At 32.8% G+C, this 14497-nt stretch overlaps 1 protein-coding gene across 4 annotated transcripts in view; it reads right to left on the bottom strand.

The window, feature by feature from the left end:
• Positions 1-14497, bottom strand: part of STYX (serine/threonine/tyrosine interacting protein) — a 34695-nt gene that overhangs the window by 17447 nt on the left and 2751 nt on the right. For all 4 annotated transcript variants that reach the window (XM_010982927.3, XM_064485962.1, XM_064485961.1 and 1 more), the window contains exons 2-4: positions 6582-6614; positions 5143-5196; positions 1443-1540 (exon numbers count right to left, since the gene is read on the bottom strand). In XM_010982927.3, coding sequence (XP_010981229.1) covers positions 1443-1540; positions 5143-5196; positions 6582-6614 — 185 coding nt within the window. The remainder of the gene's footprint in view (positions 1-1442; positions 1541-5142; positions 5197-6581; positions 6615-14497) is intronic.

Here is a 14497-nt window from a genome sequence, read left to right as displayed (position 1 = left end):
CCATTTCTAACCTATCCAAGACCACCTGTTTATTAACACAACTATAGGTAATTAAGTTATAAAATTAATTTTTAAAGTCAATATTGCTGTCTTTAATGATCATTTTGGTGGTAACAACTTCAACAAATTCTGAGCTTATCACAGAGAAGCTGCACCTAGGACATTTTGGCACTAAAAATAAAAATTCTATACCAATTAGAAATGTATGTATGACATTTTAAAATACAACATTTTCATTTTCTTTAATGTACACAAGTCTGTATGTGTGTATACATAATACACATATACAAGAGAGAAGGTTTAGAAGGAAATACACCAAAATGCTAACTAAAGTTAAGTTCCTCTGGGTTGCAGAATTATGGACGACTTTTAAAATATTTTTCTTGGTGTCATTCTGTATTTTCCAAAGTATCTATAAAGAACAAGTATTTCTTTTGCAATTAGAAAAAAATTCAATCTATTTTATTTTGGAATAGACATTCCTTTTCTAAAACTAGTTTTTTATTAACTGATAAGTATACATACAGTAAAACATTTTTACAGTATAAAGATATTTGCAGTGAAAAATAAGTCCCTCTCTACCATTCCAGATCCTAAATTTCCCTTCTTAGAAGCAACCATTGTCAAATTTCTAGTCTGTTAGTCCAGAAATTTTCTATGCATATACAAGAATATATGCCTAATGTATTGTATATATTTTAAACACATCAAGAGTACACACAACTCTGCACCTTGCATTTAATAAATCTTTTGAGATTAGTCCATATCAGCACATAGAAATATTTCATTCTTTTCTACAGTTACAGCATTCTACTGCATATTCACACAATATATTTTAGAGTATCTCATACTGATGGTCATTCAGGTTGCTTTCATTTTTACAAACAATGAAGAACATTAAAATATTTTTAACACATATGCTGTTATATAAAATACAAATATCTCTAGAATGGTATCCAAAGCAGAGTTAACAGTAGCTGCCTCCTAGCTAGAGATAAGCTAGGTAGCTGGGTTAAGGGGAGGAAAGACTTTTTCACTGTATGCCTTTTTGAACCCTTGGCCCTTGTATCACAGCTGTAATATGCCTTACTTTTAAAATGAAGCTAAAATAAAGAACATGAAAAACCATGAAATGCTCAATGGCATTCATCATAAGATAAATGAGAAAGGCAAATTAAAACTACACAAGATATCATTTTTACTCCAGGAGAAACTTTTCAGTATACATTCTTTTGAACCTTTAGAATTCCCCATAATGTGCATGAATTACTTATTTAAAATACTTTAAAGGAAGTTTATTCTTTAACTAGTGTATTGTATGACCCATCTTTACGAAACAGGTATGTACAGAAGAAAAATCTGATATAATAAAATCAACTTGAAATAAAAATTACATGTTTATTACCCTTAACATTTTTATAAATTATAGCAACAATTCTTACCTAAACAATTGTTGAAAGTTGGGTTTAATAAAGTTTGCTTCAATATTTTGTCTTATACACATTATATGAGTTATTCCATGTTTCTGTAGTATAGGTAGCTACAAAAAAAAAAAAGAGGTAAACAGGAAAGAGAAATAGTTTAAAATACAAAATATCACCTTACTGCAGCATGGATATTTGAAATACACAGGATTCAACTTTAGAATTACTATTGCTACATCCAAGCCTTAAGTACAGGAGATTAAAACTAATTGTATAAGTGATCAGCGAAATATTTCAATGACTCAAGATTACTACACTTCATGTCCTTAAAAGGCCAATAGGATTATTTTACATCTCTAATTTCAGAGTTTAATATGATCTTAAAGGTAATTTATTTGGGGAACGATATTATACTTTCATTATATACCTTTTTGTACCCTTTCACCTTTCTTATCATGTGTAACGTACTTTTATTACTTATTATATTTATATATTGCTCACTATTTATTTATAATACTACATCATGGTTAAAGGCATGGGTTTTGAAGTCATGAGGGCCCAAGCTCTAATCTGAGCTCTGCTAATGACCACTGTGGCTCAGTTTTCTCACATGAAAATGAGGGAAACACCACCTATTCACTGAGTGGTTGTAAAAACTACATGAGATAATATAGTGCCCGGGACACACGGCAATTGTTTTTAGTAAATGGCAGTTACATATACTGACTACAATTTTTATTTTTTAGAGAGGACTATGACATGAACAGTTGTTCAACATCACTGACCTAATTAATAGCAGTACCAGAGCCCAAATCTCTAGACTGCTCCCGGCCTCTTCCAGTACAATTTTTCTACTGTAAGTTGAAATTAATATATACAAGTCACAAAATCTAATTAATTTTTTAGGGTTAAAAAATTCTTCTAAAGTTAAAACTGGCAACTCCAAATGATATATTCTGTGGTGCTTTTTTTGCTCTGTATTTGAAGCAATTTAACATGACAACTCTAGAAGCTATCAAATATTTATTTGCAAGTGATATAGCTTTCAGTGAATTTATGGATAACATGTTACTTTAAGAGTTAGAATATAAATTCCAAGAGAGTAAGAACTTTGTAAACTGATTTATGTTAAGTATGCATAAACCAGTGCCTGGAACACAGTAGTTGTTCAATAATTATCTGTTCAATAAATGAATGAAGAAATCATGCTGGCATGACAAATCAGAATAAGCTTGAGTTTTCTATAATATTGTCAGTTTATAATCCTATACATTTAATTCCTTTTCTATATTAAGTGGTCCAGAACAGCAATACTAATAATTCACCAGAGAATTCAAAGGATAGTTTTTATCTGTTATGGACTGAATGTGTGTGTCCTAAAACTCCTATGTTGAAGCCCTAACTCCAAGGTAATGGTGTTGGTTGGTGAGGCTGTTGGGAGGTAATTAGATTTAGATGCGGCCATGAGGGTAAAGCACCCATGGTGGAATTACAGTGCCCTTGTAAGGGGAGAAAGAGACATCAGAGCCTCCTCTCTCTGCCATGTGAGGATGCAGCAAGAAGGCAGTAAGCCGTGAAGAGGGCCCTCACCAAACCCAGCCATGCCAGCACCTGACCTCAGACTCCAGCCTCAAGGACTGCGGGAAACAGGTGTCCTCTGAAGCCATCCAGCCTATGGTGTTTTATTACAACAGCTGGAGCTAAGAAAATGTGGTTTTTAAATGTTAATTTCTGCAGCAAAGTTTACTATGTCTTGCACAGATTAGAGTTTAGTTGTCTTTGTATTTCCTGAGTACATCCTGAGACAGGGGAAGGCAGGTAAGCATTTAGTAGGATTAATAATTAATGTTTCATATTCACATTTATGGAACTTCGGAAGTGCATTCAACACTCACTCCTCTGTTTATACTTGATCTATGATATGTGAAGAAGTTTTCATATCTACTTTCTTAATGTGAGAAGCTAGCAGAAGACATACATAATTAGGGATAAAAACCTGTTTCAACAAGCTTTGAAGGCACATTAGATTACTATTACTACGTAAAAACAAACAAGATAGAACCCAAAAGTAATAGCACACACAATATTTTTCACTTTTCAGCAGATTTTCACTTAGACAAAGCCAATTATGACCTTATCTCATACCTAAAAACCACAGAAAACTTTCACAAAAAGAAATAGTTCACCACTTACAGAGCCTAAATTTGTCCCTTTTATTGAAACTGGATTTTAATGTAATAAAAGATAGGCTTAACTAAATGAGTATTATTCCCTAAGGTTTCTTTATCACCATTATTATGCTGCCGTTGTTGATACTGTTTGGATGATGATATGAAAAGAAATACGGGCTATATGATGGTAACTCACAGTGGGAAATAATCAAATTTTGCCATAGAAGCTTTTCTTCAGTCTAATGAGACCATGGTGAAATTAGGGGGAAGAGGTTTTGAGAAGTTGAACTATAAACAAATACTTAAAAATTAACATGACAAATAGTGTAACAAGTGTATTTATAAAGTGCAGTGAGAATACAAAAAGCAAACAATGTAAAACCATCTTGAAGGCCAGTATTTGTGAATGTCACACTATTCAGGCAATAACTTTTATGTTTATCTTTTACAAAGCAAGTCACAGTTAAGTCTATAGTTATCTACGCTATCCTTTCCTTAGTACTTATTTATATATATATACTTTTTACCAACACCCCATCTTTCCAACCTAGCTGTAAGCTATCAAAATGACTAGGGCTACTTAGATATACCTCAACAGTAAAAAGCCTTCCAGTTCCAAAAAGAATGACATTAACTTTAAAAAAACTTCCAACTACCTAATATTTATAAACATATAAAATTGCATCAGAAAAGTTTTAAATTCTACAGTTTTTATAAAACCTACTGCAGTTAAGTATTATATACAAGAATACTAACTTCTAAATAGGCAGGGCATTGGGGAGAACATTTTTGATATAATGTTTCACATTATACTTCAAAGAGAATTAGTACCATTGTCATAATTCACAGGGCTGAATCCTTCAGGAAGTAGCAACAAGACTGCTACATACATTTAAATAAGATCTACACTTTTAACTATGTTAATACATAACTTACTGAAGAAATATATTTCAGTTTAACTATATAGGGCATCTATAATATATAGTACAGTACTTTACAACCTGGATCATCTAGACTTCTAAAGTCTGGAAAAACAGAAACAAGATTTGAGTCACTTCAATTAAAATACGTCGGTGTGTATGAATGCATTTGTGTGCTCCCTCAATCTCTCTCTCTCTCTCACACACACACACACACTCACACACACTCTCTCTCTCTCTCTCTCTCTCTCACTCTTGATAAGGTAAGGTTAACTAAAGTTAAATAACCTTATTTTGTGATTTTATTGTATCTCATTTTTTTTCAGAAGCTATGATTAACAATTACAGATGTCTAATATTTTAGAGGATAAATAAATTAATGGTCAATTTTAACTACACAGATTTCATAAGAAAAGTAAAATATAAAAACTCATTTGTGATTTGTGGTGAAACACTGGAGAGTCACTGGTCCAGTAAAATTTGGAAAAAGTAGATACTGCAGAGTGACAATTACTGTTAACATGCAATATTAGTGGACATTCCCTCAAATAAAACTCTACTAAAAAAAATTTACTCCAAATAGTTGGTCAATAAAGTCTCTTGATGAACCTAATCTAAAGTTCATACCTTGCTTTTCATAGCAGAAGAATATGGGCCTAAAAACAGTCCAGGTAAAATTTCCTAGGGGAAAAAAATTGAGATATTTACCATCAGCAATTTATACAAAATATGTACCATATAAGTGGATTTGTGAAGTGTTTTCATACTTACAACAATTTCCTAAAAAGTTTGTCATTTAGTGAATATTTTCTAGCCATACTGAGCAAATGATTGGGAGGAGAAATGCAGATGTGTTTTACATAATCAAATGACACTTTTAAAGTTTAAATGCAGTTCTGAAAAGTCAGGTATTTGAATTTCCATAGTGCTTTTTATAGGTAGTTTAGGTAGAATTTGTACACTGTATTTTTGTCCTTTAGATTAATAAAACATCTCTAATTTTACTCTATTCCCTGCCAGAGTCTAGAAATAAAATAAGTATTAAAAAATCATCCCTTTGGAATTACACAAAACCTTATCAGTCAAATTGAAAGTAGCACAAGATAAAACAAGATTACAACTGTTACCTATGTAAAGTATTATTGCAAAGTTTAAAAAAAAAAGACTGCTGAAATTGAGTTTCGCAAGTTGAATCAATACTTTCTGAAAGATGAATTAAATTTTATTCTGTGTGAATTCAATATAGAAAACTTTCAGTTGAGCAGTATTATACCCTATATACTAATATAATGTAATTTGGTAGTGCACTTCCATGGGCCATCATAATCGTGTGTGTATAGGTCTGATTTCTCCTAACAGCTTCTTGTGGGCAGAAACTAAATTTTACTCATATTTGCATTTCCCATAGCACCAAGTAAAATGATTAACCACAGGTAATCATATATTTTTTAAAAGTGAATGTTCACCAAGAGAGAAAGGAAACAGATTTTTAGAACTCAAGGGATTCCCAAGAAGGGGAGACACTGCTTGTTCTTGGGGCTAGCAGAGTTGAAATGAAAAAGAAATGCAAAAGAAAAAGGTACTGCTATGTGGATTAGCTATCACTAATTCATTCATTCCATACAATGAGTATTCAACTCAATCTTCTGGAGAACTTTATTATGAAAGTTGACTAGAAATCAGACACAAAGATGAACAATTTGTCAAAGGGTGATTTGCTTTACAATAAACTATCTTGAGTTTATATAAATTAGACAAGCACAGAAAGCAAAGTGCTTTCAGAAAGAATACAAATATTGTACCCAATTTTTCAGATGAAGAAAAACAAAGTGACTCATTAAGCACACACATATATTACTATCTCTATGGTTCTAGTCTAAGAAATTTCCCATCTTTTTAAGAGCCATGAGTAACTTTAAATATGTTAACATTTCAAATACTCAGTGAGGAACCTGCAGATCACGAGTCAGTAAGACTCAAATCCTTTGTGAAATCAGGTTGAATTCTTTAATAATGATAATAACAATAATACAGGTTGGCTTGAATAAACAAGAAGTTTGTCATACCTGCATCTCTCGTCTCATAGGGTAGGTCCACTCCTTAAAAATGGAAGGAAAACATAAGACAAGAAGTAAATAACATTATGAAAAATATCACCCAATTAAAGCTTAAAGATGTGATATACAAGTCTATGGATTTTTAAAGCATATATTATACTTAAAGAATATTCTACAAAAATAGCAGATTCAATTGACTTCACAAACAACTGAAAATTTAAATGACAAGAAACAATGATTAAGGTAATTCTTTAAATAACTGGGCTTCCAAAATTATAATTGTTATTTCATACAATGGATGGAATAGCTCAATAATCATAAGAATAGATATTCCAGAATTTTCTCTTAAAAATGATCCTCTAAGTTAGAGATGTCACACAGACTTTTTGTCATTCATGCCAACTCTAATCAACTGGTGGAAGACAGCTAAAGCCCTGTGTGAAGAAAGACTTGGGAAGAAAAGAGTGCTATGATCAATGAGCAATATCTGCAATGGATGAAAGAAGAATGGAATATAATAGGTGTTGCATTACTGATCCAACTTACCAGATGCCTATCAAACAGCCTTTCCCATATCTTACTTGGGCTTAAGAGTCTGTCTAGTTCAAGTCCCTTTAAACATACACTTCACAAAAGTATACGGTTCATTCCATCTTTGGAATGCAGACCAAGATAAAAAAGACAGTAATACAAAATGCCAATGGCAAAAGACAGAAAATATTTTAAAAGTTAGAAAAAGAAAAACAGTTACAGTGAATTGAAACATGAAGAATCAAATATAGTACAGATAATCCTCATTTGTAAATGGCCTGCATTCCAAAAGCTTCTAACTTGGTTGCTTAAAACTCAGAATTATAAATAGTAATTAGGTTTGTAAAGTTAAACTACACAAAGTTTTTTTTTAAAACTTTTTATTTTGAAATAATTTTAGAATTACAGAAAAGTTGTAAAAATAATACAAGGAATTCCCTTTATTTACCCTCCATCCAGATTCCCTAAGTCAGAAAAGTATTTTTAACACATCAGTTAGAAATGTTATACTCTGTAAAGGAAAGAGAGAATAATACTCCTACAATCACAGTCAGTATTTTTTTAATAGAGAAATAAAATACATTTTTTGTTTTTAATCTTGAAAATTGGTCTAGTAATGAATAGACGTAGACTATTAAACCTGAGAAATCATCTACGTAATGACTGTTAAAGTATATTTTTAAAAGTATCTTTAAATGCACAGCTGAACTAACAAGTGAGGGAAATCCCCAGATAGATACACTCACAAACACAAGAAAGCACAAACCTAGAAAGGGGACTGAGCGCTGAAACAGAGCATCTGATCTTTTCATGGCCTATTTCTTTCTGTTCTTTCAAAATGGAGATATAAAAGAACTTATAATGAGGTGTTAAAATGCCCAAATCTGAATGCAGAGCTCAATGAATTTTCACAAACATACACACCCACATAATCACCACTCATCAAGATTTCCATCATCCCAGAAAGTTCTCTCACTCCTCTTCTCAGTCACTATCTCCTCTTTTCAGAGGTAACCACTGAATTCTATCACTATAGATTTTAGTTTTGCCCATTCTAAAACTTCATGTAACTGGAATCATACAGCAGTACTATTTTACATCTGGTTTATGTCACTCAACCTAATGTCTGTGAGATTTATCCATGTTGTGTATGTCAGTAGTTTGTCCCCTTTTATTGCTGTGCAGTATACTACTGTATAAATATTACACCATTTACTCATTCTCCTATTGGTGGAGCTTTAAGCAGCTTCCAGGTTTTGGCAATTATGAATAAAGGTGCTATGAAAATTCTTTTGTATGCCCCTTGGTGGACATATGCATTCATTTCTCTTGGATATATAAGTGATATATAAGTGGCAATGGAATAAAATTTTCCAAAACAAATTTACACTCCCACAAGCAAATGTATGGGAGTTCTAGTTGTGCCACATCTTCACCATGGTCTTACTTTAAATGGCACTGTACATGAAACAAACCCTAGGACCTGCTCAAAGTGGGAAATCAGATCACAACCAAAAAGCTGGGACCCCAAAAGGCAACACCTTCAATGAAAGATAAACTGGAATGGGGCATGGGGAACTCACTTCATTCTCATAAAAATGAACACTCTTGCCTTTCTTAGCTTTGGTTCAGAGTAGGTGGTAGTGGTAGTAGTAGGGTGGGGTCTTCATAACTACAATCTGGCCTTCACTCAAGTTTGGCATTGGAATTCAATTATCTTTGTTAGGCCAAGTAAAACTTCAATGTCAAGTGGTTCTGGGTAGATAGTGTCCATGGATTCCTAGGAGAAACAGATGCATTTTCTCTCTGGAGGAACATACTCTAAATCTAGATCAGAAATAATTCAAACTAATAAATTCCAATGAACTCACAATAAAAAATTCATTTTAAAAAAAAGAGGAAATAAGCCACTATGAAAAGCAGACACAACTGAATCCCATACACAAAGACTGCAGATATTAATAACAGCAATGAAAAACATAACACATTTAATATAAAGAAATAAGAGTAATAAAAGTATAACCAAAAATTAAGAAACTAATTTTTAAGAGCGCCAAAAGGAATATGTAGAAATCAAAAAGTACAATGGAAATGAAAAATCAGCAGATAGGCTAAACAGAAGAAAGGACACAGCTAAAGAGAGAATTTGTGAACTGGAAAACAGAACTAATGAAATGATCTAATTTCAGAGTTAGGAAATATAAGCAGTTAACAGACATATAAGATAGAATTAAATGGTCTAAAATCCACAGAATCTAAATTCCAGAAGGAAGGGTGAGAAAATAAAGGAGAGATATTAATAAGAATTTTCCAAAACTGGTTAAAGACACTATACCTCAGAAACAGGTAGCCCAATAAATCCCAAGCAAGAGAAGGGAAAGAAATGCACAGGTAAAGAGTGAAACAGTAGCAAATCAAACACAGAAAGAAGAATTTCCTTTTCCAGACTAAAAGCAAGTATAAGAATGCAAAAAAATCAAGGCCAGAAGATCTACACATATGCAATTAATTTTCCTGAAAGACATTAAGGCAATTCAATAGAGAACGAAAAGTCTTTCAATAAGCAGTGCTAGAACAACTGGATGAATGATGGGAAAATAAAATGAATTTGGATCCTGACCATACAAGGTGCACATGTGCATGCACACACACACCTCATCTCTCTTATTCCTGTATCTATTTCCAACACTTGATGACAGTGCCTGGTACAGAACAGGCACTCAATAGATAACTATTGAATGAATGAAAAAAAGTGTGTGTGTATAAACATAAACGCAAAAATGATCTAACTTCCAAAAGAAAACAGGAGAATATCTTTGCAACCTTGGAAAAAGCAAAGATGTTTCAAAGAGGGCAAAAAGGTACTAAGCATAAAGGAAAAATAATTCAGTAAATTCAATTTCATGAAAATTAAAAACTTCTGCTCAGTTAAATACACTACTAAGAAAATGAAAGATCAAGCAACAAACTGAAAGAAAATACCTGTGTAATACATATATCCAACAAAGGACTTGTATCCAAAATACAATACACATCAACAATAAAATGATAACCTAATTTTTTAAGTGGGCAAAGACATCTCATTATAGAAGATATTTAAATAGCCAAAAGCACACGAAAAAGTGCTCAACATCATTAGTCATTAGGGAAATTCAAATTAAAACCATGAGATACCACTACATACCCACTAATGACTAAAGTAAAAAAATGACAACACTGAATGTTAGTGAAGATGTAGAGCAACTGGGACTCTCAAACATTGCTGATGGGAGTATAAAATGAAATGCTAATCATACACCTACCCTATTAATTAGCAATTCCACTACTAGGATTTACCAAAGAGAAATGAAAACATATGTCCACAAAAAGACTTGAACAAAAATATTCAAAGCAGCTTTACTCATCATAACCCCAAATAACCCAAATGCCTATCCACAGTATAGTCATACAATGAAATAATATTCAGCAATAAAAAAGAATCAACTATTTACAAATACCATACAGATGAATTTCCCACATACTGTGTTAAGGGAAAAAAGCCATAAACAAAACAGTCCACTTTGCATGATTCCACTTATAAGAAGTTCAAGAACAGATAAAACTATAGTTAAAGAAATCATCACGTTCATTGCCTAATGCAGGGTTGGGTAGGGGCTGCCTGGAAATAGACATGAGATAACTTTCTGTTTTGGTAGACACGGTCTGTATCTTGATAGAAGCACTACTTATACTGGTGATTATATTTATAAAAACTCACTGAACTGTACACTTAATTATCTGTGCATCACACTCTCTGTAAATTTTATCTCTATTTAAAAAGAGAGCATCCAGACAAAAAAGACAGATTATCTAAAAAGGACAGAATCAGACTGACTTCAACTTCTCAACTACAAGAATGGAAGGCCAGATGACAGAGGAATAATACATTCAAAGTGGTAAAATAAATAATTGTTAGTCTAGGATGTATGTTGAGAAAATTATCTTTCAAGGACAAGAGTGAAATAAAAGACAACTCCATACAAACAAACAAACAAAAAAAGTTTACTACCAGCAAGCTCTTATTAAAGGAACTTCTAAAAGATTTTTTTTTGAAGAAATGGTACTATTATTGTCTCTATTTTACATTTCTATTTTAGGCACAGAGAGCCTACAGAACCTGACTTGAAGTTCAGGTAGTCTGATTCTAGACTCGTCTCTCAATGTAAGAAGGAACTATACGGCAAAACTATAGTTTACTTTTAAACAAATATTGATGGCATATAATAATAATAATAATAATAATAATAATAATAATAATAATAATAATAATAATGATGATGATGATGTTTGTGGAGATTAACAGACTAGAAAAAAACATATAGTTCACAAGCCAGTAGAGAGGAAAATGTAATCAAATTATACAAACTGAATGTTTACCTGCTTCTTTAACTTACCAATCAGTATGTTATAACCTTTTTACATTGAAGATTTTATAGGGAAGTTAGGCCAAAAACTGTCATTTTAATCTTGGAACCCCTAAAATTGAGTACAAAGCCTGCCATAGAATAAGCACTGTAGAGATCCATGGCACTAGATTCTATGGATATTATTTCTTTTTCAAAAAAAGATTCTCTAATAGTCTAATAGCCAGGCTTGTCTTCCTGAGACAACTTGTCTGAGCTATGAGAAAGAAAGTGATTAAAGAAATGTGTACTTTCGAGTTTACCTCAAATGAAATCTCTACATTATGTGTGATAAAAGAAGAAAAACAGAGGAACATAAATAGGGAATTGGTGTACATAAATTTCAGGGAATACTAGGCAGTATGTCAGAAGACACTTAAAGCTATAGAATAAACTTGTGCTTCTTTCTGGTGTATCAATTTTACTAGATTTTTTTTTTCTGGAGAAATAAAGTATTTTCATTGACTACTAATTTAAAACACTTTTATTAAAACAAACATGAACATATGGAATAGAATGCAAAATTTACATGAATTTTTAAGTGAAACAAGAGGCTTCACATAAATGTTGAGCTTCCCATAAGGTTACATGCAATAGAACATGTATGCTGTATTTACATAAGAGATATTACAGGAGTAAAAAGCAAGCTATATAGTAAGAGAATGAAAAATTACTCCTATTCACAGGACAGATAAGCATGCAGCCAGTCTACTTTAGTGAGGGTGACTTGCTGTTATAGTCATGGACCCTTTGAAACCTAGAAAGCTTTCTCTTGTAGAAAATTTCATTTCGAACATTTCCTGGTGCTGGCATCAGACCTTAATCTCAAGAGTCTACCCTCTTTGTTTATCTAGCCCTGATTATTACCTACAGAATAAATCTTAAACCGGCCCTGTCTACCAATTCTGCCTTTCGCGTACTCAATCAAGATTTTGAAAGTCATTCGTGCTGTCTTGCTCTACCAGACATTTTTCTGTCTGAACATGTCTAATAACCAAGTCTTGACTGTAACACACTCAATCTTAATCTTAGCCTGCCCACACTGTTTCTAAAATCCATCACTTTAGAGATGGCAGTATTTATGGGGCAGACTCCCATTATAACTGCCAATGATCTATTGTGAATTACTACTGTAGATAATTAGTAGAATCTCCCAAACTTTGATGATTAGCCAAGCAATCCAACTATATTTTTCAAACCAAAACAAGCCAGCTAAGCCAAAATAGCCTTTATTGTGAAACACAACATGCTTCTGATAGAAATTAATTCACAAGTGAAAATCCTTCAATCATCAATATGACCTAAAAGGTATCACATATTAGAACATCTTTCAGGCTCTCTTTCCTTCTTAAGCAAATGCAGTTTACATGATATATAAAACTGCACTTAGGGGACAGAAAAAAATGTTATAAAAAGGTTCAAAGAACAATAAATAAATAAACAAATAAATGCACCAAAGGATACAGGTTGTAATCATTAGATAAATAAAAACCACACAGGTGCACCTATCATCAGATAGATCAGGCTGGCTGAAACACGTAATTTTTAGAAATAAAAAGATTTTTTTTATATAGGTGGGAGGAGTTCAGGAAAAAAGAATCATCAGAATTTTATACCTGAGCTGGGACACTTCACAAAACAGAAGAGAGTACAGTTTCTTTCCTCCAAAAAAAGACAGTCCTCTGTAGAATAAGCTCTGTCCTTTAGTTCCCACTCTGAGCTCAAGTTTTGCTTAAACCAAAGGACCAAAGGAGATTTTCGCTCTAAAAGGGAGAGAATTGGGGGTATATGGAGAAGCAGAGGGGTATTTAAGTAAGATGCTTCTAAATAAGTTAATTCAAAACCTAGCTGCCATTAGAATTATCTAGCTCCACCTTAGACCAATTAAATCAGAATAGGTGCCCAGGCATGGTTATTTTCTAACCATGGGCGATTCTACTCTACAGTCAGGTTAAAAAAAGCACCATTCTAAATTTAAAGGAGCTAGGAGAGGGACACTCAGTCAGACACATTAAGCAACTCCAATTTTTGATTCATTAAGCAACTCCAATTTTTGATTCTGTACTAAGAGAATCAAAAGAGAAAAGAGTATAGAATGGGTGACATTTAAGTAGCCAAAATGCAACAGAAATAAATTATATTTCACTTTCTATCTGAATAGAAGATAAAATATTAATTTTTGAATTATAAAACCATTAGCCTAACTATGCAACTAATTTGTTTAAAATTTGTTACTGTAAGCTGCTCTTTTTTTCTTCACATGTTTAAAAAAACTACTGTAATCTTGTCACAAGTAAGACTCTACTATCAAAACCAATCAAGATTCTTTCATTAATTCAAAAAACTACCACCAAGCTTATGGTATACATCAGACACTCAAATGAAAGAAACAGTGGCAAATAAGACAGGACTTCCACGGTGATTAAGCTCCCTTGTGAAACTTTTAGGCTACTGTGGAAAATAGACTTTGACCAAAAAAAGTGTAACTGTTATAAAGATAGGTATAGAAGTAAAAGTACCAAGTGCTACAGAGCTTCACAAACCTGGGGGATTAAACTAGTCTGGAGAATGGAAGAGGGGACAGAAGGAACTGGCAAAATCAGGGAAAGCTTCTCTGAAGAAATGATGTGCCTTAAGTGAGATCTAACCCAAGAGCAAGTAGTTAAATTAGGTGAGGGCAAGGGGAATGCTGGTGGTCAAGGCAGGGGAAAACAGTAACACAAAGGTCCTGAGGTAAGGGGGGAAGACTAAAGCATTCTAGAAAATGAGAGAAGATGAATATGGATAAGGAATATAGAGAATGGAGCAAGGGGAAGGGTAGCTCATAATGAGATTAGAGAGGCAGGCGGATGCCAGTTCACAGGACCATGTAGTGACGTTAAGGGTTTGAACTTCATCCTCAAAACAATAGGAAATCACAGCAGTTTTAAAGGAATGACAACCTTTTTGCAA

Source organism: Camelus dromedarius, chromosome 5, assembly GCF_036321535.1.
Source record: "Camelus dromedarius isolate mCamDro1 chromosome 5, mCamDro1.pat, whole genome shotgun sequence".
Classification (NCBI taxonomy): Eukaryota; Metazoa; Chordata; class Mammalia; order Artiodactyla; family Camelidae; genus Camelus; species Camelus dromedarius.
This window is presented reverse-complemented; position numbering and strand designations above follow the sequence as displayed.